Here is a 27,880-nt window from a genome sequence, read left to right as displayed (position 1 = left end):
GAGCGGCTGCTCGACCACAGCTGCAGTCTCCTCTTGCCTTCAGGGCGGAAGCGCTCCTGGAGGAGCCATGGAGGCCGAAATATTAAAGTTCATCTGCGCTAATCAAGGAGCTGTTGATGCTGACGAGTTGATGTTCAACCTTTTCCCAGGGGAGTCCACGACTGAGTTGATTTCCAACCATAGCAAGTTTACCTTGTGTTCCAGTAAAGGGAAGCAGAGAGTGGTGGCCAGGACCAGCCTGAGACTGTGCAGGAAGAAAGACTGTCCGGGGACGTGCGAGGGTCTACACCTGTGTAGAAACTTCCTCTTCTCCGGCTCCTGTCACTTCCTACAAAGGTAAATAACTTGGTGACTTTAGGGTTGCTTTAAAGGGAAACCAGATGGTTGTCACGTCTTTACGCATTCAGTTAAAACCAGTGCTGTCAAAGCCTAACTAACTAAACGGCGTAGTTGGAGTTATTAGTTTGCCTGGTCAAAGGCCTCATGAACCGCGGTGCGTTCAAGTGTTGGGGTAAAAGACGAGATGTGGCACAAGACTGGCGAGTACACGACAAACATCAGACAATTACAGTATGACCTTATAAAACCAAGTAGAGTTTTGAAATGGCTTGACTGATTTCTTTCTCTAAGTTAACAGTGACATCATTGCGCAATGGTTTTCCTTTCCTACAGTCGAAGCTAACTTTATCTACTCCTATTATGACAATGAAGTATCGGTAAAGTCGAGGCGTGTTTTGGATCAAATCCAACCAGTAAGAGAAAAACAAGTAATCATTTTATTTGATCTTTTTTTATTTATAGTGCAACACCATTTATATAATCAAAAATATAAACTAGCTTGACATTTTGAATTTCCTTTTATATTTACTCAAAATCTAAACTTAACAGCACATGAAACTTTGAAGTTGATCAGATTTTTTGTATTCTGGCACTTAATCTCACTAACTGAATTTATTCATCACCAGTGGCATCACTGCCCATAAACAGTCGCCACAATTAATTAAAGCCTATTGAAAATTAAAATGAGGTGTGTTGGTAAAATTAACGATACAAACAAATTCAGGAAAATAACTTTTTTAAAATGCAAGTCAAAAATTAAGAAAGCAGTTGCATCGTAAAATCCACAATTCTAAAAGGTAAAAGTGACTTTAGTTTACCTTAAACATGTGTAAAGTTATGACCCAATAATTAAGTGTCATGGGAAAATTTCACATGGGTTTTAACACCATCACCACACAAATTTCACAAAATGTTCTTTTATAGTTTACCTTCTTTTAGTTGTGTTTTATTCAGACACAATTCAAGAATGTCATTGTTTAAAGCTGTATTATTTCTCCATCAAAAGCAAGAGCAGAAAATAATGTGGAATAAAGATTCAATTTCTCCTTCAAGGTCAAGTCCAAATCTGTCTCTATAGCAGTGTATGAAGACGTTTCTTGCTTTTCTAAGGTGCTGCGTGTTGTGAAAAAAAAAACACTACAAGAAATTTAGATACAGTATCAATAAGTTGACTGCGACAGACTGGCGACCTGTCCAGGGTGACCCCGCCTCTCGCCTGGAACGTCGCTGGGGATGGGCACCAGCAGCCCTCCCGGCCCCATTAGGGACAAGGGTGAACAGAAAATGGATGGATGGATGGATCAATAAGTTGAGCACAAATGAAATAAAATAAATATATGGATCAATAGATAGTTTATGTTAAGTAATATCCCAACAATGTGTGTCTAACAAGGAAAGGTGAGTATATTAGTATTCAACACAAATGGAAAGAAATATTAAATGGCATGCTTAGCCATAATAGAAATTATAACGACAATGCTGACAGGATGTACATAACTTGTGCAGCGGTATGATTTAATTTAATTGATTTAAATAATTGAGGTATTTCTAAATCCCATCATCTCAGATTGGTTTGACAGATGTTGAATGAAAGAGGCCTGTTAATAGAGCCTTGAGGAACCCCATAAAGGATATTACTTTGCTCAGCTTTAGGATTATGAGCAGAAACAAAATGGTTCTGGTCTGTCAAAAAGAACCTGAACAGTACCAGACAATCCTACATTTCCAGTTTACACATCTTCAAATCTTCAAACAGATAATTTGCCTCGAGAATTTTTAGTAATCGAGGTAGCAGAGTTATTTGAGGAATCATTTCTGCCCAAAACGTAGGAATGGGTGTTTGTTTTTTTTTTTTGTTTTTTGTTTTTTACTGAAGCACAAAAAGTGTTGTGGTCACTTTCTTGTGTTACTATAAGGTTAGAAATATGTACAGAACATAAATAATATTGGTTATCAGCCATTACAGTAATATTAATATTGATTAACATTATTGGCCAAAGTTTTTGTAACGCTGCATCCTTACTAGGAATCATGTGGCGTGTGCAAAAATTGTTTTGAAATTGATAAACGTGTCTTTTTAAATTGGTCATTATGAATCTTTGCGTATTCTTCCCCAACAGAAGAGGCTGCAGTTTCCCCCACGTTCTGAACTCTGACTACAACCAACGGCTGCTGGAAGAACATGAGCTGCAGGGCCTGAGCAGGGCGGAGCTGTGTACGCTGCTGCTGCAGAGTGACTTCACCATGCTGCCTCCTGTAAGTCCACCGACGTTTTTACATTCTCACCTCTTTGAAGTTGCACATCAGAAACAACAGCGATTATACTCGATTGCACTGTATTTGACCGTTTTCTTCTGTTTTCCTCAGATATGTTTTGATTACAATAACGGTGATGGAGTATTTGGCCGGTGTGCGAGCGGTGTAGATTGTGAAAGACTCCACATCTGCGAGAAGTCCCTGACCCAAAGCTGCAGCTGCTCCAGGGCCCACGACTTTACTGCTTTTCAGCCGAAGAAGATCCTGCATGATAAGATGGTGCCCGACGACATGCTTCGCTCGTTGAGGTCCGTTTACTTGAATCGAGAAGCGTTGAGGTACTATAACAGAGGCGAAGCTGGTAGGGGTCACAGGGGCAACGGCAGCTCCAACGATGGGCCGAATTCAAGTCGCAGGCCGGGCTACAGAGGGAGAGGTGGCAATAGGGGCAACCGGGGGCCCAGAGGTAGAGGTATGAGGGGCAGCAGGGGCAATAGAGGAAACTCCAGACAGCAAGAAACAGCCACCCCTAGTGACCTCTTGGGGGACCTTGATTGGTGGGCTACTGTCACTGGAGACAAACTTTCTGAAACCAAGAGTGAGCAAGGAGATTTCAGGTCATCCAGCAGTGACGTCTCTGCTGCTGGCTACGACTTCGATTCAAGAAGTGACTGTGGTTTCAATACGGAGCAGAGGCAGTGGAACCGAGGGAGAGGGAGAGCTGCCCACAGGGGGTTCAGAGGAACCAGGGGCCCGAGGGGAAGCAGAGGGGGCAGCGGAAACGGAGGTAACGACCTCACGCAGCTTCGAAGCACGTCCTTTGGTGACATCTGGGGTGAGTTCAGTGGCTTGAACCTGCACACCCAAAGCAAGAGTCCCCCGCCAAGTTTTAATTCGTCAAACAGTGACGTCTCTGCTGATGACTCCGAGGCGAGCAGCAATAGGAGGAAAAAGCGCAGTCGAAATCGCAATCAGACTTCAGCGAATAAAGGGAGAGGCGGCAACCAACCAGGGATGCGAAGGGCGTCCGACGTCAATGAAGTGATTGGTGCTGCTGGTGGTCAAGAAGGAAATGGAGCAGATGACCAGAAAGGCAGACAAAGAAACAAACCTGTCAAAGGTAAATACAGCAACTATATAATAGGAAGAAATGATGTTTCAAAGTGTGTAGCCGAAGTTAATTTAGTGTTTTTTATTTTTACTAGATAAAACCGAGATATGCATGTACTTCATTAAAGGCTACTGCAAGCATGATGGTAAGTTACTGCCTATCATTCGACATGGTACTTGTTTCCTTTCCTTGTTTCGCCACAAATGTTTATATTCATGGTTGTTTTTTCAGACAAATGTTTTAAAGCTCACGACAAGATGCCGTACAGATGGCAGGTCCAGGAAGGAGGCCAGTGGAACGCCTTGCCTGATAACGAGACAATCGAAAAGGAATACTGTGATCCCAGCAATTCGTACAGGTATTCTGCTCTAACAGGCACAAACCTTCTTCTCAGCTGGTTTGGTCTCATGCGAGTTTCTTGACAAATCATCTTTTTTAAGTGTGTAACACGATCTTACAATATGACAGTGCCATGATATTTCTCGCTACAGTGAAGTCTGTATCAGCATGTTACTTCTCTTGGTGAATTAAATTTAAGCTGATGCTATGAGCCCCAAATCAAAGTTTTAATGGTTTCAGCTTCACATCCTGTTTGAGGCTCTTATTTAGAAGTAAGAAACAAAGTAGCTCTCCAGTTGACCTGCTGTGTTGACAATTGACTAGCAAAGTCTTTTTGTTGGGTTGACAACACGTCACTAGTTACTAAAGCATTTAAGAAGCCTTTGCTTTCCTTAAATCATTATTATGACAACATTTTGATTCCTTGGTAGAGTGAAAAAGTAAGGAGTGACAAACATTGGAATGATTTATAAACGGTAACAATAAACTGGTTAACAGCTAGCTGCTAGCGTCTTTAAAGTTAGCTACGGAGCTTCCCGTTTGCTTGACTCTAAAACAAAATGTTTCTTTTCAAAGAATCTGAACTTTATTCTATTGATGAAGTCTAAAAATGCCTACATTTTCTTCATTATTTCATGACCTTTTTATGAAAACGCACAAAAAATAATCTCTGTCCAAACATGGTAGAAGAATGTATAAGCCGTGTGGGCAGCCATGTTGAATTCTACGGCCAGGGTCTGTTGTTGAGCAGTTATTATTGTTGTTGTCAGTTATTTATTTATGCATTTATGGTGGCCCAAAAGGATCAATGAAATGCAAAAGTCATAATTCAACAACAAAAACCACAACAGAAGCTCTGCTGAAAAGGAATTCATGCTAAAATAATAGTTATGCTAAACCAAAAGGTGAGCTAAAATAGTATTTATGCAGTAGTTATGCTAAAATGATAGTTATGCTAAAATGGTAGTTATGTGAAATATTATGTTTTGCACAACTCTTCTATGGAAAAGGATTGCAGCGCTTAAAATAAATATGGAGAAACACGCTCAAAATATAAAACTAATATAAAATGTATGTATTTTCCTCTAGATTCACTAAAGCATTGCTTTGTGTTTGCAGCAGCGGCAGTCCGCCTGTTCATTTTGACACCATGACACGTGGAGGGAACAAAGTGCGACGGCTCACTACGGTGAACTCTTTGGTTGAGCCGACCTTCATTCACACCACAGAGTGGCTCTGGTACTGGCAGGACGAGTTTGGAAAGTGGAACATGTACGGTTCAGATGTGAGTACGCAAAGTCCTAGTATAACATCTAAACACAGTTTGTGCTGAAAATCAGAATTGAGAAAAGTTAGGTTTGAAAGTACCTATGATTGTCAGTTCAGACATTAAAAAAAATAATAATAATCACAGCTGGTTTCATAAAATGTAAGAGGAAAAACATCCACCAAATGCAAAAGTAACGGTATTGGCAGTTTGCTGGTTAACACAACACCAGGGTGGCAAGAGAACAGCAGTAACCATAGTGAAGCAATTGTTGCCACGCAACAATATAGGAAGTGTTATTACAAACCATCGTTTATTGTTCTCAGTCAGCACAAATTGTTCACAAGTAGAGTGATATTTTACATTTGCTTCTCATCCAACCCTAACATCAGAGCTTGGAGTGTCCCTGGGAAACCGCAAGAACCCAAGAGCTCCATGTCAGCCTCTACACGCCTCAGTTAGCATCTTAAATGTTAAGGTTCATGATGGCAAGTTTTAAAAAATATTGAATAGATGTGGTTTATTTGGGAGAGCTGTTTGAAGAGCAAACAAACTAGAAGCGGTCAAGGCTAAGGTTTGCAAGTTTGCATCTGAATCAACCACAAGGCTTGCTACTAACCGTCATTGTTTTTCTAACGTTGGTCCAAACTCTTGAACTCACTAAATGAAATTAATAACACCAACAAATATGTTAAATGTAGCTGATTTAACTGTAAGCCCCAGGAATACTGCATATCAGTCCAAATGTCTGAGCAGTCCTGTTGGGGACACATGACCTAATTAAAGTTGATAGTCTTTGCCCTCAGCAATGCCACGTCATAAAAACCTGCACAGCACTTCCTACACGTATTTCTGGGTTGGCCAACAGCAAATAAACAAGGAAAAAGCCGATGTGTCAGCAGAGAGCGCACTGAAGATACAAGTAGTGACACGATGCCTCAGTAAGCAGAGCCAGCTGAGGTGATCTGGGCTAAAAATGGCCACTGCTGGTGCTTTCAGGGACAAGAAAAAAAAAATCACAAAATACATGATTCCTGCCACTAGAAACCTTTTGAGGAATCAGCTAAATTAATCTAACATAGAATTCCTTGTCACTATTGTTGCTTTAACTGATAATATATTTTTTCTTCTTCGTAAACATAGGTGCACTTTAGTCTTTTCCTACATTAATTTACAAATGAAGTCTAAAACGACAATTTGTATTCACCCCAATAATCTGCCTTAAAAAAAAATCCGTCTAATTAGCTAGAAAAGTCCATCTTTACGTGAGTCTGTATTAATCCAGTTTTATTTAATCATGGAATTAAATGAAGCCCATGTTGTTGAAGAACATCAGAGATATGTCTTCTAAAATGATTCTCTACATACTGAGCCAGAACCACCAACACTGTGTTGCAGAGCGCCAGAGGGAAATCATCAGATATCAGAAGTGAAACTCTGGAGCAGAAGTTTCTGGACAATGAGAGCGAAGTGGAGTTCTCTGCTGGCTCCCAGTCTTATTCTCTTAGTTTCCAGGGTAAAACACAAGACTTTGACGTTTGAAATTGAATAAAAAATAAAATAATAAATGCGGCCTTGTTTGATATGTCTTTTTTTCCCCCTTCAGACATGATTCAAACTAATAGGCATTATGGTACTAAGAGGCTTGTGAGCAGACGTCCTGTGTTCGTCTCTGCCGCTGATGTCCGAACCAAGAAAGTGAGGTAGGTTGAGGAAAAGCAGTTCTTCATTAGTCCTCTTGTTCCGAATGTGTTCTCCATGTTCTAAAATGGTTCTACCAAGTCAACATGAAACTCATCCTCACCATCTATTCCTGCAGAAAGCCTGCAGCAAATTCTTCTCCCATGCCAGACCACTGGGACAAGGCGCACATCCCTCCAACAGGATTCTCGGTATAATAAACTCACTACAGGGTTTGGGTTTCTCCACTCTGACTGGTGGGAAATAGGATTGGGTGAATGCTTTTCTTTTTCCAGATAGAAGCACAGTGGTGTAGAGGGCCAAATTATCTTTCTCGAGACTTCAAAAAAGTCAGTAACAATAGCTTGCCTCACCAGGATAAGGGTTCCTTAAAGTAAGAGTCAAAACCAGCAGAATAATCTAAGCTAAAACTGGCATTAGTGACATTTAAGCCACTTTTTTCACGTTGAATATCGAATACACAGCAGTGGTAGTTGGGATGTAGGACATGAAGCAACTGTGACACATTCCTGAAGAGGGCAGGGATGTCTGAGAAGGATGTTCCTGTGTAAATAGTCTGTAAATGTTCTGAAATCTACAAATAAATGAAAGATATATATAAATATATATTGCATTTAATCCTGTGTTTGTGATTTGGAACCCAAACCTTATGTTTTTACAAAATGCTTTGGCAATACAGTGGGACTTGGTTAAAGGGAGCAGTTGTTATCATTTTATTTAGAATCTGCTATCTGTGTGCATGAAAGACAGAACATTGCTTTGTTTAGGAACACCAGTCTGGTTGCAGTCAGATGTTCCTATTGGTTTAGGAACTTTTTAGGTTTGTTTTCATCTTGGCCTAGAGCTCACTGTGAGTGTCATCCATTACTACTTCCATCCTGTACTTTAAACAAACTATCAGTTTGCTTCTGCTATCAGTTTAATTGTTTACTTTTACTTTAGCCAAAGCATTTTATGTCGACTGTATGAGCAGAGACTAGAAAATCGCTTGCCACTGTACACAGCTCTGTTTGGTTCCTAAAAAAAAAGGCTAATAAGAAGCAACTAAAGCCACAAAGATAGAAACCTGCACCATCTCCATATCATTAGTGCTATTTGCTTTGTGACTCCAGTGCGATGATGGAACTGATGTCCAGTGCAAACAGAAGAGAGATATATGAGTCGATATAAAGTTTAAGCCACCATTAGGTCTACAGAAGGTTTCAGAAATACATAAAATTGGCATAAAATGTATCTGCGCTTTGTCTTTTGTTCTGTCGCAAATGATATATATAGGAAGGAAACAACATGCTTTTTTTTAAACTTGCATCTATAAAAAGAGATGTCATTAATTATAACAGTGTCATTTTATGTTTTTGCTGTATATCTTACAAAGCTAGACTGTTTGGTAAATAAAATAGATTTGTGTCATATTTGTGACTTGTTTTTGTTGTTTGTGATATAAATCATTTTCCAGCATCATCTCAGATGAGGGATTCCACATTTGGCATCTCCATTTGCCTTACAGTAAAAATGTGTGTTTGTGGCCTCAATAAGGAACGGCCAGGTTGTCAAGTGTGTTAATTACAATGTTTTCACATTATGTATGTGTGCAGTACTTTATTTTTAAAAACTGCTGCAACTCACAGCAATACCACCATCATATTCCTTGATCTCATGCAGCACTATGCAAACACTCTGTCTGCACTGATGAAGGTTCTCTGAACTCAAGATGCTGGATGCTTGAAGATGACAGCATGACCTACTTTGATTAATTTGGTTAATATTTATTTGACAACTTGGCACTCATAGGATATTAAAATTTAATTTCCAGAAGGCCAAGAAAAAAACAAACTCAATCCTGACTCTGTTGAACAATATTTCACACCCTTCATCCTAATATGCACTTCTCCTATTTAGAACATGAGAACTTCAAAACTTTCTGATGTACGTGAACGGTATGATCAGACTTTATGTTCCTAAAGATCCACTTGATTTTCTTAAGGTTGAACTTGCACAATATATGTTCCGTGTGCTAACATGGATGGCAGGAAGAGAAAATGTGGCAGGAGTTTAACACAAAGTAGTCTGAAGTCAAACTGCCACTGAAAACTTTCCTGCTTCTGTGTATTGTAGAGAGTTGCCGTCCCGCGCACTTCGGATGAATTTCAAAAGATTGAAACACTTTTTCGAACAACCTTGAGAGGCTTCGATATTATGAAGCTAGAGAGGATTCAGAACAAGGCGCTCTGGGAAGTCTTTCAGTGGTATGTATGCTATAGACCAAGTTAAAAACTTTGATGGTTTTGTACTGATGTTTTTTTTAAAGAAACCTTTTAATACTTATCTGCTAGTAACTACCTTATGTCAACATTTAGCTTTGAGGTGAAGCTCGGCAACATTAGCTTAGCACGTTAGCTCTGTGAACATGTTTTTAAAAGACATTCCTTTGCCACATTTTTTACTTAAAGGCAAAAGACTCAGATGAAGAACAACAACAGCGGACGTGAGGTGGAAGAAAAGCAACTTTTTCATGGGACTGACTCGAAACACATTGGCGCCATTTGTCTCAACAACTTTGACTGGAGGATCTGTGGAGTTAATGGAACAGCTTATGGCAAAGGTGGGTTAAAGATGATGGTTCAGGGGATCTACAGCGCACTGTACTAATGACATTTTAGAGTGTCTGGGAATTTTTATATTAGTGGAAGGTTGACATCATACTGTCTGGCCTGAGAAAATGCCATTAAAGTATATTCTCTTCTCACTTATCTTTTTGTTTCTAATCACAGGAAGCTACTTTGCTCGGGACGCTAAATACTCCCACAGCTACACTGGTGACTCTGATGTCAAAACCATGTTTGTGTCTCGTGTCCTGGTGGGCAGCTACACAAGAGGGGACTCCAGCTACGTCCGACCTCCTTCCAAAGACGGTGGAGACATAAACTTCTACGACAGCTGCGTCAACGACATCGCAAATCCTTCCATTTTTGTTGTCTTTGAGAAGCACCAGATCTATCCTGAGTACCTGCTGACGTACAAGACCACACACCCGCTGGTTGACATAATTAGTAGTACATCAGCACAGCAACTAAAACCAGTGATTGCTCCTACGCCAGTGCATCAACCTAGTATGCCATCGAAACAAACCAACACATCAACATCACATCAACCCACTACGGCGTTGAATCAAACCATCTCTTCATCACACCAATCCAGTGCGACATCATATCTAACCAGTTCATCATTGTATCCACCCACTACGGCGTCAAATCAAACCGTCTCTTCATCATATCAACCCAGTGCGGCGTCAAAACAAACCAGTTCATCATCACATCAACCCACTACGGCGTTGAATCAAACCATCTCTTCATCACATCAATCCAGTGCGGCATCATATCTAACCAGTTCATCACTGTACCCACCCACTGCGGCGTCGAATCAAACCATCTCTTCATCATACCAACCCAGGGCAACGTCGTATCCAACCCGTTCATTGTCGTATCAACCCAGTACAACCTCTTCACTGTACCAAACCAGACATGATTCCCAACGCACCATGTCTTCCCGAACGTCCCCGTCAAAGCCGACCAAAAAAAATGATTCCTGTGTCATAGCCTAAGCACAGCTGTGAAATGGAAAAACGCCTTAACGGATAAGGCAGTTCAGTGAGTTTTTTTTTTTTTTTAACATTAGTCAAAATATGTCAGAAGGGGAAATGAGCTTAAAAAAATTCCACCCATATGTCTGAAATACTCCAAATACAGAAGGATAAACAGAAATACATGCAAAGGCTAAATTTACAGTTTAATGAAAATATTTGAAATGTTTTCATTTTAAATGATCTATTGCAGTGATTTTTCATTTAGTGCTTTAGTTTCCATTGACAGGCCAACTCAGAGAAACAGAATTGTTTTCTCTAGGTGGTTAGTCATATTTTAATGATTCTCTGTCACTCAAAGCCAGAGAAGGCTAAACTGCCGGTCTTTCATTGTGACATACACTTTGTATGTGACGGGCATCCATCCATCCATCAGTGCCACAAAAACACAACTGTCACCACTGGTGTTTGCGTCCCAACTCCAGTGTGCTTTTTAAGGCTAAACAGTGAATTCAAGAAAGATACAGCGATGGAATCTTATTCAGTCAACTCAAAAGCTATTTGAGGTTTCTAAAAAGATGCTCATAAAGACATCTTTTTTTTTTTTTTTTTACAAATTTTTATCCAGACAAAAACATTACAAATAAGCTACACTACCGAAGCTGTAGGTGACACTGTGATGCTGCTACGATAAAAACAAGCGTAGCAGTAAACACCAGAAGGCGACATGGAGCAGGCGCATAAAGCTTGTGCCATGGATCTATTACAATCGATTTGAAAACATTTAGTTTTGGATTGCCACATGATAAACACAGGAGTGGCATTTCACAATGTTTTTCATTCTGATACATGTTTCCAGCTGTTAACAGTTCATTCCTTTGTGGACAAAAAGCTGAAACAATAAGAACAAAAGTTCAGCATTCTCAAAGCTCGTTCCCGCGTGAACGACAACCAATGACAATTTATTTTTGAGAAAGTGGACTCTTACTACTTTAATGTAGGAGTGCCCAATGAATCAGATCAGACAAATCCAGAATTCTTGCACTGATTTGACTGGGACACACCATGAACAACAAGGTGGTTTCTAACCGCCCTAACTTGGCACGTTTAATAACGTACGTCATGTATCGTCATGCATCAGGAAGCCGCATCGCATTAACAATATCGATGGTTGACGTGTGGGAAAAGACCATGAAAGTAAAAATGTAGTGTTGATGAATACCACATTTTCATTAATAAGCAGTAGCTGTCATCACGATGATTTGGCACGAAGAGTTTAAAATGAAGGGAGAGAATCGCTCAGGTGTTTCTGCCAAATGTGTTGTTGCTTTAACACTAATCATTTCGATGCTTTTAGATGCGAATAAACTGCAAAACAAAACAAAAATGTAAACTTTAAAGTTCTTCCCTAGAGCTGCAGTTTCTCTACATGTTGAGGTTATTGAAAAGAGACCGAGTTCCGAAAAAGGGATCAGTGTGCTCGCCAGCGCCTCCTGTGGCAAGACACATTATTGCACCAATTCTTTTTCCACATAGAGAACCCCCCCCCCCCACCCCCACCCCCCCCCAGTAAAAAGTGCTTCATTAAGAGCCTTGATAATTTACAGCATCTGTTTTTATTCCAAACTTGTTTTGCCTATTTCTTAGTTGTGAAGGTTTTATTGGCTCTTCTAATCTAATCTTCTAATTGTTGTTGGTGTAGTTTTTTATATTCATGTTGTTAATTTTAGTCAAATTATATGAAAGCACAACAATAAAAGTTAGGCCAGAGTTGCCTTTCCTAAGCCAGTAAATTCACCTGTTCCTCTTAAAAATCAAAATGGTAATTACGTGATTGTGTCTTGCCAAATAAAGTTCTTTTCTATTACGAGCTGCTTGCTTCCGAGTTTCTATCTTCACCAGCAAGCTTGAAGATGAGAGCAGCCAGAACTGGTGGGTGAATGTACGGGTACGAACACCTCTGGAGTGTTTTCACATCCTAACAAACTTCTGTGTATTTTATTGGGGTTTTGGATGTGACAGACCAACACAAGGTAGCCATTAGTTTTGAAGCTGGAGGAAAAGCTCTATATTCCTTAAGATGAGTAGCAGTACTAGGTCAGTGTGGAAATGACTGTCTGTTTGGAAGAGACCATCACAAAACTTGACGAGTTGGTCTCATCAGATCTTGACGAGACCGTTTTGTTTTTATAAAGACGACTTCTTTGTTGTAATTCTACGACTACTAATATTGCATCTTTATTTTGCTAAAATTATGACTATTCTTGTCATTAAAAAAATCTCTTAGTCTGGCCTCAATGTTAGGCATTCATGATAGGCAATATCAAAAATGAATGTGCCTCAAAGAGAAAAACTAAAATCAACAATTATTGGTTCCTCAGCAAAACGGACATTTATTCCGTGGAATTCAATGTTTGGGCACAGAAACAATGAAAAGTTCCTTTTAAAAACATTCCTCACAACGTCAGAGTTTTCTTCTAACCCGATAGATCCCTAAGAGGGAGTTATTAAATACATTATTTTCTTCTTTTTAGCTTAAAGAAGTATGAAACAACGTGAGACTGTGACTGGATAATTCTCACTTAATATTTTTTGCTATCACTATATCGTTTCCACATCATTTTCTTTGGAAGCACAGATTCACCGTAATACGGAAGAGGACTAGGGCCACCGAAAAAAACAAAACAATTCTGAGTTTAAAGTCAGAATTCTGACTATAATCTCAGAATTGTTTTTTTTTTTTTTTTCCGGTGGCCCTAATCCTCTTCCGTACCTTCCCGAAACCTTGGACCCCTGTAAAAAAAAAAAATAAAATAAAAATCATTCTGCACAATAGCGCTCTCAAGTGGCAAACTGCAGCATTGCGGGATGACGCCTGTCTAAATATAGTTCAGTTTCGGTTTCCAAACATCAGAAACTACACCGAGCTTTTCTTCCTCCTCTTGACCCGAATCACTCCGCCACCACAGCTGAGGTCCGGGCGAAAAGGCCGTTAGAGGAGCCGCAGAGGAGCCATGGAGGCTAAAATATTAAAGTTCATCTGCGCTAATCAAGGAGCTGTTGATGCTGACGAGTTGATGTTCAACCTTTTCCCAGGGCAGTCCACGACTGAGTTGATTTCCAACCATAGCAAGTTTGCCTTGTGTTCCAGCAATGGGAAGCAGCGAGTGGTGGCCAGGACCAGCCTGAGACTGTGCAGGAAGAAAGACTGTCCGGTGTCCTGCGGGGAACTACACCTGTGTAAAAACTTCCTCTACACCGGATCCTGTCACTTCTTACAGAGGTAAATAACTTGGTGGCCCTATGGTTGTCAAACTTTTTTTTTTTAAACATATTCAGTTAAAACTGAACGCTGCCGTTTGGTTTGTTTTCTTCGTTCATAACCAGGTTACCCGCTCTCGTGCTGCGGAAAAAGATACCTTGATCTTGTCACGTTCGGATTTTCAGTAAGCTAATAAATAAATAAATACATAAAAGAGAAATAACATTATGACCTCAGAATTCAACTAGAATTGTGAAACACATGCTTGAAAAGTTTTTGACAGTTTAAATTTAAAGCAGCAGAGTGACATTATTCCGTGGTGTTTTTCTAAACGCAAAGCTACAGAAGCTCCTGTTATCATAAATACGGAAGAGGATTAGGGCCACTGAAAAAAAAAAATTATGGCCCAGAAAAAAAAAAAAAATCTCTGTATTTTCATGTAAAAAAAAAAAAATTCAGTCCCGAAAAAAAAAAAAAAAATTCAGTGTCCCGAAAAAAAAAAAAAAAAAAACATTTTCAGTGTCCCGAAAAAAAAAAAAAAAATTTCAGTGTCCCAGGAAAAAAAAAAAAAATAGATTCAGAAACCACAATTCTGACTTTTTGCTAATAAAATGTTACTTTACCCAATACTTTCCTGGTATGGTTTTCAATATGTTGATTAAGCTCATTTTCCATTTGAGCAGGTCTAAAAGCTATAGTCTAAATGCATTAAAAGACAGTTATCCCTGATAATTACTAAAAATATATAAACTGTTGCATTTGAAGGAAGTCACAAAAACGCTCTAAAAATGTTCTCATGTTTTTTGGAATTTAGAAAATACAATTTTGCTAATTCTAACTAACTTAGAACAAGAAACGTTGGGGTGGTGCGGTGGAAAAGCACAACCCATGTATGGAGGCCTCAGTCCTGAATGTGGACATCACAGGTTCAAGCCCCGGACTGATGACCTGTGCTGTGTAGCTTCATTACTGGCTTTCCTGTCTGATCACTCTCAAAGGAAGAGCAAAAAAAACCTTAAAAAGTAGAAAAAGTTTTGTCTTATAACGTCAGACAGTGAGAAAAAAATTGCACATGACTTTTTTTATTATTATTTATTTTTTTATTATATATATTTTTTTACATTAATCAACTGCTCATAAATATCTGGTATCAACTCTACTATGCAAACTCTTGGTAAACAAAACAATGAAGTTCATTTGTATTTCACAAAGAACTGGTTTTCATGTGTTCAATTTATGACGTAATTCTTGCTGTACTGCCATTTTGTTCATATCTCAACCATACATTGTCAATATCTTTAGTTTAACAGAACAGCATTGTGTTTGAAAAAAAATTATATTTTTCATTAATCATAATGCATACCCATTTAAAAGGATTGATATTTGGTACATAACTGATTATCATAGAACAATAATTAACTTTGCATCAGCGTTGTTTCTTCAAATGACAGTGTGAAAGCAAAACAAACTATGGATTGGGAAATGAAAACATGTCAACAAAACTGTATGTTTTACTTTTATCAGCACAGTAACAGCTTGAAGACTAATGTCAGGTCAAATCAGAACTCTACAATAAAATTATGACAGCAATAAACTTTCATGTTCTGGAAGAATGATGTCGAAAATGTTATGTTTGCTTGCACACAATATGTCTTTAATTAAATGCAGTGCAGGAAGTCCTGTTTAGAGGGCACCTATCAGACATTGCAAAAACTATCAAATGGCATGATCGAGATAAACAGCAACACTTTTTAAATTATCTTTATGCGCACTGAAAGTGGCTAAATACTTTGAAGAAGAGCTTTTATTATTTCTAGTAAACATACCAGCAGATTTGCTTTTAATACTTTTTACAGATTTGCTTTTAATACTTTTTAAAACAAAAACATTACAGTGAACCAGTGAACACTTCTACCTGAATAAGATTAAGAAAGCAGAATTGGATGAGGCTTTTATCCAAAAAGTCTCCTGTAAAGTGACCATCATCCAGAAAGGTTTGAAATAAGTTCATCCAAAACTGTGCACTCTGTTTGCCGAGGGTCGACCACCAGCCTTCTATGTGCTGGTTGGATGTACTTCTTCCGTAAAGGAAACTTTTGTCCCCTGCAAAACTGTCTGTGTGGTTTTGCCGCAGAAATATCTGCATTTGTTCAATACAAATGTTTTCTGTGCCTCTGTCGGCACGTATCCTCTCTGGACATCCGTTGACGCATGAAACTGTTTTCAAATAGTAACTTGCAATCAATTTGGGGTCATTGTTCGTGGTACAAGCCTCCATCCATAAAACATGTCAGCTAAAACCATCTATACAGCCACTGGTAGCAATGCCATAAGGTTTTAGTTTATGGTAGCCAGAGTGCATTTGGTCCTCTGCAATTGTACTGACGTCTTCTCAACCGTCGTGCTCGTCTCAGTTCCACACCTTCTGGGTCAAACAATTTGATCAAATGTCTCACAGTGTCTTGTGACACCACAATCCATGTTGAACCGCACGAAGATGTAGCCACCGATAACCTTGCATTTGTCCATTAGTCATTATTTGTTGTTGGATAAAGGCCAGCACTTCTTCAAGGTCGGACTGATTCTTTCTTCTAAACAGCCCAAGTCTTCTGCAAATTCTTTTTAGAGTTCGATTACTTAATATAGTATGATGACTGTGCGCTAAAATATGAAGGATTTCTTTGTTACTTAAAGACTGTCTGAAGTAAAGCCTAATGATATCATCCAAATCTGACATTTTCTAGCTTCTTTCACTTTAAGAAGGGAACAGTCTTTAGCAGAAGGCCTTTTTTGGACAGTTTTTTGCTTTAGCAGAAGTTGAAAACAGCAATTCCGTCTCCATAATTTTCCAGCGTTGCTGCGACATCACAGTCAATCTGCACACAAACAGATGAGAAAGGACAATTATTTACTCTGCACATCAACGTTAAAGTTACCTTTTAGATTGTACCATTAGGTCCCTGCTTAAAACGATTTACTGTTTTGGGGAGAATTACAATAACAGCAGCAGTAAATGTTCAATCCTCTATTTTACTAAAAAAGGAAGAACTGGATTTTTTAGCATGTAAGTATAAAAACACAGATTCATAAATATACAGTCCGTTTAAGGTAAAAAGTATCATGCATCAAAACACACAAGGAAATATTGTTAACAGTTCCATTTTTATTACAAAAATTAAACATCACATTAACTTTGATTTAGTTAAACGAAGCCTACCATTTCCACACCTGTGTGATAAATGTGCTGATAGTTTAGTTCAGGGATTGAGATGTAATTTCAGTCCTGAACTGACACATCACAGTGCAAGAAAATGATTTTGTGATTCTCATAATGTAACTTTTTCCAACGCAGTAACACAAACATATGATATACATAAGATAAAATAGCACAGATATGCACATTAGTTGGTGTTGGTGAAGAGATCCTACGATCAGATCTACAGCCAGCCGCAGATCGGTGCAAGTCATACATTTTCCTTTTAAATATTTCCATATATAAACGTTTATGTGACTTTATACTATAGTTTCTGTCCTCCACTGAACTAAAAGTTACACAATTTAACACAGCGGGCATCTTATTTAGAAGGTGGCTGACATTCAGCTAACCTTAGTTTCATTGTAAAACATTCAAACAGAACAATAAAATAAAGGCACCAAACATTTACGGGACAATTCCAGCAATCACCAGCTGTTACATCCTTTATTCATCTGTGTGATTTAACATTGTAAATCAGCTTATTGCTACAACCGCGTGAGCTAACAAACATGCTAACTACTAGCTATAACCGTTGGGCTTTAGACACCAAACTATCTCATTTGATTTACTCACCTTTTGTTCTTCCATTAGTGCAATAGAAGCTTCGGGGACTCTGGCACGTAAAAAGTTACTTAAATCAAACATCTTTCTCCAAAACGTCAGCTGTCCGCCACAACTCGCGTCTGTCTGTGGTTCTGAAGCTGGTTGCTTGCTGGCGCCCATCGGTCAGAATTGTGGTTTCTGAAATTTTTTTATTTTTTTTTTTCGGGACACTGAAATTTTTTTTGTTTGTTTTACATGAGAATTCAGAGATTTTTTTTTTTTTTCTGGGCCATAATTTTTTTTTTTTCAGTGGCCCTAATCCTCTTCCGTACATAAACCCAAAAAGTATCATTAAAGTCCATGTATGTTTCGGTTCTAATCACAAACATACATCATTGCCTTTTTGCATACTAAACATCATAGAAATTAGTTGTAGCAATTTATATTAGCTTTAATTTCTTTTTATATTTATTGAAAATATCAACTTTAATAGAAAAAGAAAAAAATGACAAAGTGGTGAATTTTTGTGATACTCTGACACGTTAACTTACACCAGCAAAATACATGAATCTGCTTGAAATCTGCTTGTATCTGAATGACTGTTGAAACAAAAATCAACTAATCATTCGCTTTTTCTTTTTCTTTGCCAGCTTCTGATTAGTCCGATAAATGAGGCATAACTTGTACTGTCGACATAATCACATTGTGTTTTACCTTTTTGGAGTTGGCATGTTTTTGTATTATAAGGAGCTATGTTGGTAAACTAAACGAATAAATGCAGGAATATTTTCTTTAACGTTGCCAATGTTACGTAGAGTATGTAGAAGAAAAAAATAATATTAAGCTGTTAAATTCTAAAATACATTAAACATTTCTAAAGTTAGCACTCAAAACAAAAGTCTCATGACAAAATTCAACATAAATTCAACATGGGTTTTAATGCTATGACAACTCAAATTTTATAAATGGTTCACCTTTTCGTTGGCAGGAACACATCTTAACCTCTGAATTTACTTCTAAACTGTAAAAAACAGGAACTGAAGACATAGTGGGATAATGACTGACCACCCGCAAGGTCATGTCTGCTCGTTTGCAGTTAACAATAGTTGCCAACTCAGCTATTTTATTGCTATTTTAACAAATATTTCAGACAAAAAAATTCAATATTGGCCAAAACTGGAATCAGCAGGTCAGGCTTTTTAAAGATCGGAAATCCATGATCAACCAGAAAACTGCAGTCGGCGGGCCTTGGTAAAAAGAAAACACACAGCAGTAAATTTATGTAAATAGAAAAATTAAATATGAGAAAATTGAGCAAAATAAATATATGTACCTACGGATTATTGATGTTAGGTAATTTACCAACAATTAATGTTTGAAGCCAATGTGACAAGTGGGTCACAAGGGCTCACTGGGGAAACCCTGCATCCCACTGGGAATGATGCGACATTTACAAAAAATGTTTTAAAAATTCTAAAAGAGTCTTTCTTCTTTGTATTTCTTGGAACAGCTCTGCTTTCTGAATGAGACTTTAATCTGCCACGAAAAACTGTCTCTCCTTCCCCAACAGAAGAGGCTGCAGTTTCCCCCACGTTCTGAACTCTGACTACAACCAACGGCTGCTGGAAGAACATGAGCTGCAGGGCCTGAGCAGGGCGGAGCTGTGTACGCTGCTGCTGCAGAGCGACTTCACCATGCTGCCTCCTGTAAGTCCACCGACGTTTTTACATTCTCACCTCTTGAAGTTGCACATCAGAAACAACAGCGATTATACTCGATTGCACTGTATTTGACCGTTTTCTTCTGTTTTCCTCAGATATGTTTTGATTACAATAAGGGTGATGGAGTATTTGGCCAGTGTGCGAGCGGCGTAGATTGTGAAAGACTCCACATCTGCGAGAAGTCCCTGACCCAAAGCTGCAGCTGCTCCAGGGCCCACGACTTTACTGCTTTTCAGCCGAAGAAGATCCTGCATGATAAGATGGTGCCCGACGACATGCTTCGCTCGTTGAGGTCCGTTTACTCGAATCGAGAAGCGTTGAGGCGCAATATGAGGGGGGGATCTGGTAGGGCTAGGAAGAGAAACCTGAATGGTGCGGCTGGTGGCCAAGAGGGAAATGGAGCAGATGACCAGAAATGCAGACAAAAAAACAAACCTGTCAAAGGTAAATACAGCAACTATATAATAGGAAGAAATAATGTTTATTGCAAAAAAGAAGCTAATTTAGTGTTTTGGTTTTTGTTTTTAATTTTTACTAGATAAAACCGAGATATGCATGTACTTCATTAAAGGCCACTGTAAACATGATGGTAAGCCTGTCGTTCCCCATGGTACTTTTTACTTTCCTTGTTTTGCTTCTTTAAAACATTTGTCATTTGTCTGTTTTGCGTTTTTTCCTTTTTTTTTTCAGACAGATGCTTTAAAGCTCACGACAAGATGCCGTACAGATGGCAGGTCCAGGAAGGAGGCCAGTGGAACGCCTTGCCTGATAACGAGACAATCGAAAAGGAATACTGTGATCCCAGCAACTCGTACAGGTATTCTGCTCTAACAGGCACAAACCTTCTTCTCCGCTGTCACAGAAAGGAAAAATGAGCTGCTCCATGCAGGTTTCTTGACTTAATATTTGCCTTAAAGTGAATTCTGGTTCACATGTATAAACATGTTACTTCTCTTGGTGATTTAAATCTGGTCGTTTGAGCCCCAAAATGAGAAGATTTTGTGTTGTAAGCTTCACATCCTGTTTGAGACTCTTTCTTTGAAGAAGAAACAAAGTAGCTCTTCAGTTGGCCTGTTGTGTTGACTGTCTGCTAGCAAGGTCTTCCTGTTGGGTTGACAACACGTTGCTAGTTACTACATGAACTTTGTCTCTTGGGAACTTAGATTATGTTTGTGTCGAGGGCCGTTAGCTGTTGTGGCTAACAGTGTCTTCGGTTAGCAAAAGTTTGCTTTCAAACGATCGTCGGCCGCCATGCTTCTTTCTCCCTCAGTGTGGTGGCAGCTGCCGTCGGTTGTGTCTGGGAACCTGTAACTACATGGTTCCTTCTGCAGAATTCTGAGCAAACCATGATCAAGACTTATTCCTTTGATCGATCAATGAAATACAGCCACCTTCATTTTGAATTGAAAGCTCCTGCAGTGTCAGAAGCCTTTTCTGTGCCTGAACCAGAATGGGAAGGGCTGTAGGAAGTAGGAAGTGTTTGTTCTCTCCAGTGAAGCAGCACTTTGGAACTACGGCTATGTGGAATCATCGTGTTGTTTTCCTAACTCCGTTTTATTTTTTCCCCCAAATTCTACTTTTTTCTATTTCTATTTTTCTGAATTCCACTTTTTCCATTTTAGCTATATATTTTTTTTTACCTAAAAAGTGCTACTCATTTGCTAGAGGTCCACATTTACTGTTTCAGTACAATAAACTGCAGAACATTGAATGCTTCAATTTGTTCCTCCATCTTTTTTATGTTCAGAATATCCAAACTTGGTTGATGGGGTTGGTTGCTAGTGGACAGTTATTATTATTATTTATACATTATTTATTATGTATTGTACGGTAGCCCAGAAGAGTCAACATTTTTCTTTTTCAGCAGCAGCTTGCTTTCCATTAAAGTTATCTTCATCATTTTTGTGCCTAGCCCATAAAGTTAAGCAAAAAGCATAGAAATATGTTTAGATTGCTTTTTTTAAATATTAAATAGTTATTAATTTTGCACAGCTTTTCTCTGGGAAACATTTGTAGCATTTAAAATGTAATTTGGGCAAAACCCCTCAAAATATGAAAAACATCATCTACATTGAAGAACTCCCACAATGATGGTGACGAGTTTAACAAGTATAACATTTATTGTATCTCCTCTAAGTTCAGGAAGGCATTGCTTTGTGTTTGCAGCAGCGGCAGTCCGCCTGTTCATTTTGACACCATGACGCGTGGAGGGAACAAAGTGCGACGGCTCACTACGGTGAACTCTTTGGTTGAGCCGACCTTCATTCACACCACAGAGTGGCTCTGGTACTGGCAGGACGAGTTTGGAAAGTGGAACATGTACGGTTCAGATGTGAGTACGCAAACGTTTTATATGGTTTCTAAATACTTGTGTTGTATCAAGGTTTTGCTCATTTTGTGCTCAAAATCAGAAGGCAAAAAAAATAAAAATAAACAATCCGTTTCAGAAGTGTCCATGACTGTGAATTCAATTCAAGAAAGCTGCAGAAAGCCCTGCCTCTGGCCTTATAGGAAACACAGCAAACATGTTGAATGAGATTCTCTGGTCAGAACCAAAATCCAAATATACAGAAGTATGTATGTGTGTGTGTGTGTGTGTGTGTGTGTGTGTGTGGGTGTGTGTGTGTGTGGGTGTGTGTGGGTGTGTGTGGCAGAAAACTACTGCTTCACATCACCGTCCATCCCTGCGGTCAGACATGGTGGTAACACAAAACCAATGGAAGGTCATTTTTATTGTCAGGGTCTTGTTCTTAGGGTAGAACAAGGTCTTTCCCAGACAACTACTGTTGTGAAATTTCTGTATCTGTATCTGCTGTGTCTGTATCTTATGATATTTTTCTCCATGTACTGAGCCAGAACCACCAACACTGTGTTGCAGAGCGCCAGAGGGAAATCATCAGACATCAGAAGTGAAACTCTGGAGCAGAAGTTTCTGGACAATGAGAGTGAAGTGGAGTTCTCTGCTGGCTCCCAGTCTTATTCTCTTAGTTTCCAGGGTAAAACACAAGACTTTGACGTTTGAAATGGGTTCAAAAGCAAATAAATACAACTTCAATTAATATGACTTTCTTCCCTTCAGACATGATTCAAACTAATAAGCATTACCGTACTAAGAGGCTTGTGAGCAGACGTCCTCAGTTCATCTCTGCCGCTGATGTCCGAACCAAGAAAATGAGGTAGGTTGAGGAATGTGACCTAAAGCAGCTTTGTGTTGGTCCTCTGGTTGTGAATGTGATGTGAATGTTTTAAAATGGTTCAACATGAAACTTCTTCTCACCATCTATTCTTGCAGAAGGCCTCCAGGAATCTTTTCTCCCGTCCCAAACCACTGGGACAAGACGCAGATCCCTCCAACAGGATTCTCGGTATAATAAACTCACTACAGGGTTTGGGTTTCCTGCCTCTCCACTCTGTGGTGGGAATGGGGTGAATTATGTACTTTTTCCAGAAAGCAAATTAAGGGTGTAAAAGTCCAAACTATCGTCCTCCAGCTTCTGAAAGACTCAGTCACCACCACTGGTTTACCCCACAGTGAGTGAATGCAAAACGCAGAGTTGTCTCATTCATAAAAAGGAGCAACAGGGAACACAAAACTAGAACATTTCTGAAGGACTCGGATTCTCAGACTCAAATCTGAGATTGTGAGGAAGAAGTGGGCTTCAGATTTGATCATTGAAGTCCAAAAAACTTAAAACAACATATATATGTATATTTATATATATATATACATTATATATGTATATTATTTGTTACATGTCAAGAAAATCTCCAGGATGGACTAAATTCTAAGATTAGATAAAGTACCTGGAACTGCTTTCCCCTCTTGCAGCTCTGCCTGCATAAAATGAGAGTTCACACAGATATATAAGGAAAATATGGAAGTTCTCTGTTTGATCAGTAAGCGGTGCTCTATTTCAAGATTTTCCTACTATAAATTTACACTCCCAAAAGTTGCTACTTAGCGAATAAAATTAATTTGTATTTGAAGGAAACAGTGAGGCAACCAGGGATGGAGTCGAGACCAAACCAAGGCCAAGACTGAGGGCGAATATTTCAAACTTAGATAAATATTACTTGACATTTTGTTCACCTCCAAATGCAAATATGATTGGATCAAACAGTTCACTACTCAACCAAAACTACTACATGGAATTAAATTAATAATTGCCGTAATAAGCTCATACTTCTGTTATTAAATGCAGCCATACGTTGATACACATTCTTTAAAATGAACTAATTAACTGACATTCCACAAAACGTTCTTCAGTGCTGTGTGTCATAACAGTGTTTTAAAATCAAAGTTCGGACACTCCCTCCAAAATGAGAAACTGAACATATTTCCTGTTTTCTCAGAAATGTATGTATGTTTTGTTTTTTTCTTATTTTTCACTGTTTGCGCCCTGCCGACTTGTACTCATCTTTGCCTTGGCAAATCCCATTTTTTTTCAGAATAATTCAAAGTTTTCTAATATTTCTCCTCCATCCGCTGGTCCTGGTGACTGCCACTGAAAACGTTCCTGCTTCTGTGTGTTGTAGAGAGTTGCCGTCCCGCACACTTCAGATGAATTTCAAAAGATTGAAGCACGTTTTCATTCGACCTTGAGAGACTTCGATATTGTCAAGATAGAGCGGATTCAGAACAAGGCGCTTTGGGAAGCCTTTCAGTTGTATGTATGCTATAAACCATGTTTTTTTTTATTCAATTTATTTTAATGCAGTCTTTGGTCACTCTTTGCCAGTTTTTTTTAAAATGATCTTTTAAAAACTAATTGTATTTTTAATAGATATCCTCTAGTAACTACCTCATGTCAACATTTAGCATTGTTCTTTAGTTCTTTCAGTTGGTACTTTAGCAGCACGTTAGCTCTGTGAACATGTTTTTAAAGGACATTCCTTTGCCACATTTTGACCTAAAGGCAAAAGACTCAGATGAAGAACAACAACAGAGGACGGGAGGTGGAAGAAAAGCAACTTTTTCATGGGACTGACTCGAAATACATTGGCGCCATTTGTCTCAACAACTTTGACTGGAGGATCTGTGGAGTTAATGGAACAGCTTATGGCAAAGGTGGGTTAAAGATGGTGGTTCGGTCAGGGTTTACCCCAGTGTACGATGAGCCTTTTCTTTCTAAATTTACCTCACTAACACTTGTAACAAACAATGTACGATAAAAGATACTTCAGCGTTTTTCAACGTACTTAACTTTTTATATTGTCTCGGAATTTTTATATCAGTCGAAGGATGACATGCTATGGGACTGGAGAAGAGAAGATGCCATTCAAATAAACATGCTAAAAAATCTCCATAACTCATGAAAGACCTGCCTTTCTTACTGCCGTAGAGCTCAACGAGTGTTTGGTCTTTCTCACTTATCTTTTTGTTTCTAATCACAGGAAGCTACTTTGCTCGGGACGCTAAATACTCCCACAGCTACACTGGTGACTCTGATGTCAAAACCATGTTTGTGTCTCGTGTCCTGGTGGGGAGCTACACAAGAGGGGACTCCAGCTACGTCCGACCTCCTTCCAAAGACGGTGGAGACATAAACTTCTACGACAGCTGCGTCAACGATGTCCGAAATCCTTCCATTTTTGTTGTCTTTGAGAAGCACCAGATCTATCCTGAGTACCTGCTGACGTACAAGACCACACACCCGCTGGTTGACATATTTAGTAGTGCACCAGTGTATCAAGGCAGCGCAGCGTCGAATCAAGCCAGCTCTTCAGACAGTTCCTGTGTCATAGCCTGAGCACAGCTATGAAGTAAGACTTGGATGTTAACAGTGGAGGAAGTTTAATGAATTTTTTTTCAAAAATCATCTGAAACAAAATTATGCCAGGTAATGATGTCTTTTGGTAAACTCAAAGAAATATTCACCACACACGTCTACAATATTAAAAATTATGGAAGTGAAAAAAAGTACAAGTGAAGACTAAAATGGACAATTAAGTGACACGTCAGATGGTCACTCAGACATAAAGTACCGACGCTGGACCGTAACTGTGAAATGGACTTTGTACATGAAGGGCGTCCATCCATCAGGTCCACAAAAACACGACTGACTGTCGTCACTGGTGTTTGCATCCCATCTCCAGCGTGCTTTGAGGTACAACGAGATATATCGATGGAATCTTCAACAGTCAAAGCAAAAACTGTCTATTTGAGGCTTCCAAAAAAAAAAATCTCATAAGCAATATTTTTTAGACCTCTTTATCCAGAGGATGGCGCTGTGATGCTGCTACCATAAAAACAAACGTAGCAGTAAACACCAGAAGGCGACATGGAGCAGGCGCATAAAGCTTGTGCCGTGGAGCTATTACAATCGATTTGAAAACATTTAGTTTTGGATTGCCACATGATAAACACAGGAGTGGCATTTCACAATGTTTTTCATTCTGATACATGTTTCCAGCTGTTAATAGTCCATTCCTTTGTGGACAAAAAGCTGAAACAATAAGAACAAAAGTTCAGCATTCTCAAAGCTCGTTCCCGCGTGAACGACAACCAACGACAATTTATTTTTGAGAAAGTTCACTCTTACTACTTTAATGTAGGAGCGCCTAATGAATCAGATCAGACAAGTCCAGAATTCTTGCACTGATTTGACTGGGACACACCATGAACAACAAGGTGGTTTCTAACCACCTTAACTTGGCACGTTTAATAACGTACGTCATGTATCGTCATGCATCAGAAAGCCGCATCGCATTAACAATATCGATGGTTGGTGTGTGGGAAAAGACCATGAAAGTAAAAATGTAGTGTTGATGAATAGACACTACATTGGTCTGTCATCAACTATTAAGAAGTGATAGAAACTTTTATTTGTCTGTATTTTTAACAGTTCATTGGTTTCTTTTTGTGCGTTCTGCTCTGTCTTCTCAAAGCCGGTTGTGGCAGACGACCGCTTGCACTGAGTCAGGACCTGGTTCTGCTGGAGGTTCCTTACTCCTGTTAAACAGGAAGATTTCCTGTCCTCTGTCCCTACATTCATGCTCAGTATGAGGGACTGCTGTAAAGTCAACAACAAAAAAAGAAGTGCTGGATGCTGATCCAGGAGGAGGGAATGCCGCAAACCATTCGGCATTCCCTCCTCCTTAGGTTGGGTCTCGCTTCCATAGATAGGAACGTTTAATCAACTTTGAATAACTATCTGAGCTTTCTCAATTAGTTATTGTGTGTAATCAACTGGAATGTGTGTGTGATTGAAGTGAAATGATTTTTTTTTGTTTTTTTGTGAAGTGCCTTGGGAATTTACAAAAGGTCAGGTTGTTGTGAATTGGTGTGATATTAATAAACTAAATTGAAATGAATTTAAATGATCTTCTACCGGCCAGTAGAGGGGGACAAAGTGTTTATTTGAAAATACGTCATACATTGATTGGTCTGATTGACGGTTGAGGCAAATGAATGATTTGAGTTTAGAACGAAGTGAGAAAATCTTATGTTTCTGTCAAATGTTCTGTTGCTTTAATACTAATCATATTGTGCTTTTAGAGTCATGTAAATTGAAAAAAAAACTTAAAGACGTTTTAAAGTGCTGCTTCCTTGGAGCTGCAGTCTCCTTCTACGTAATGATAAATTGCATCAGAGGTTGGTTAAACAACATCTGAGATCAAACCATCCAAGTTTTAGATTAGAAAATACGGGAATTGTCTCCGTCCTGTGGTACAGTACTGTCGGGCTTGTGGAGGATTAAACTAATGTAAGAGCGGAGGGAACACTGGAACACTAATACTGGAGCCCGGCGAGAAAAGGGGGGTAAAAAATTCTAGTTTCTCGACCAAAATGGGAGACTTTACATTTACAGGAGGGTAAACTCTGAAAATAGGATCTTTGTGCTCGCCAGCGCCTCCTCTGACATGACAGATTATTGCACTCAAGCTTGTTTCTAGTTGTCTATATGCTGTTTGGTTTGTTGTTGTTGTTTTTGTTTGTTTTTGGTTCGACGCCTTGACAACCTTCACTTTTACAGCATCTTCTGTTTCTTATTTATCTTGTTCAGAACTGTGGCGGTTAATTACCAAGACCTCTAAACCTTGTAAGGAGTTTTTGTTGGTCAATTCTCTTTGTTAATTATAATCAAATTACACAGAATTAGAGCAATAAATACTTAACCAGAACTGCTTTTCGTGAGCGACTAAATTTATGTGTCCCTTTTATAAAAAGAAATATCAAAATATAAAAAATAAGGGCTCCTTGATTTTTATTTTTATTTTCATTAAATATATTAAGTAATGACTTGAATGGCGGATTTTCCTAATCTTGATGTAAAGTCATGCTTTCTTCCTGGGTCATTTCAAAATAAAGTTGCTTCCTGTTATGAGCTGGTGTGACTTTCTTCATTTAACTTCATATTTCTGAAATTGGTTAATGTAGCACAAAACAAAGCTAATGAAATAGTTTTCTTTTTTCAAACTTGACTAAATTTAATCTGTCTAATTAGTTTTTATCTTCCCAGCACTTTGAGTTGTCGTTGGCTGAAAGGTGCTGTGTAAATAAAC

At 38.9% G+C, this 27,880-nt stretch overlaps 2 protein-coding genes across 3 annotated transcripts; both read left to right on the top strand.

The window, feature by feature from the left end:
* The first annotated feature begins 28 nt into the window (after positions 1 to 28).
* Positions 29 to 27,702, top strand: LOC102222138 (poly [ADP-ribose] polymerase 12-like). Its single transcript, XM_023349925.1, has 13 exons — positions 29 to 79; positions 13,620 to 13,876; positions 19,225 to 19,360; positions 19,471 to 19,819; positions 19,914 to 19,964; positions 20,066 to 20,192; positions 21,542 to 21,707; positions 22,254 to 22,371; positions 22,455 to 22,551; positions 22,668 to 22,740; positions 23,912 to 24,042; positions 24,292 to 24,443; positions 24,770 to 27,702. Exons 1-13 carry the CDS (start codon positions 68 to 70, stop codon positions 25,123 to 25,125), a joined length of 2,025 nt encoding a protein of 674 aa, XP_023205693.1. The 5' UTR covers positions 29 to 67; the 3' UTR covers positions 25,126 to 27,702.
* LOC102222403 (poly [ADP-ribose] polymerase 12-like) lies at positions 43 to 11,386 on the top strand. 2 transcript variants are annotated; one of them, XM_023349924.1, is made up of 13 exons: positions 43 to 336; positions 2,460 to 2,595; positions 2,707 to 3,715; positions 3,801 to 3,851; positions 3,938 to 4,064; positions 5,165 to 5,330; positions 6,711 to 6,828; positions 6,919 to 7,015; positions 7,132 to 7,204; positions 9,129 to 9,259; positions 9,464 to 9,615; positions 9,785 to 10,159; positions 10,328 to 11,386. In XM_023349924.1, the coding sequence occupies exons 1-13, from the start codon at positions 68 to 70 to the stop codon at positions 10,612 to 10,614; spliced, it is 2,991 nt and encodes a 996-aa protein (XP_023205692.1). In that variant the 5' UTR covers positions 43 to 67; the 3' UTR covers positions 10,615 to 11,386. The 2 variants fall into 2 exon arrangements, with proteins under 2 accessions (XP_023205692.1, XP_023205691.1); XM_023349923.1 differs by having other exon boundaries at positions 9,785 to 11,386.
* Positions 27,703 to 27,880: the final 178 nt, after the last annotated feature.

This window comes from Xiphophorus maculatus, chromosome 17 (genome assembly GCF_002775205.1).
Source record: "Xiphophorus maculatus strain JP 163 A chromosome 17, X_maculatus-5.0-male, whole genome shotgun sequence".
NCBI lineage: Eukaryota > Metazoa > Chordata > Actinopteri > Cyprinodontiformes > Poeciliidae > Xiphophorus > Xiphophorus maculatus.
Note: the sequence above shows the minus strand (reverse complement) of the source record. Positions and strands in the feature narration are given on the sequence as shown.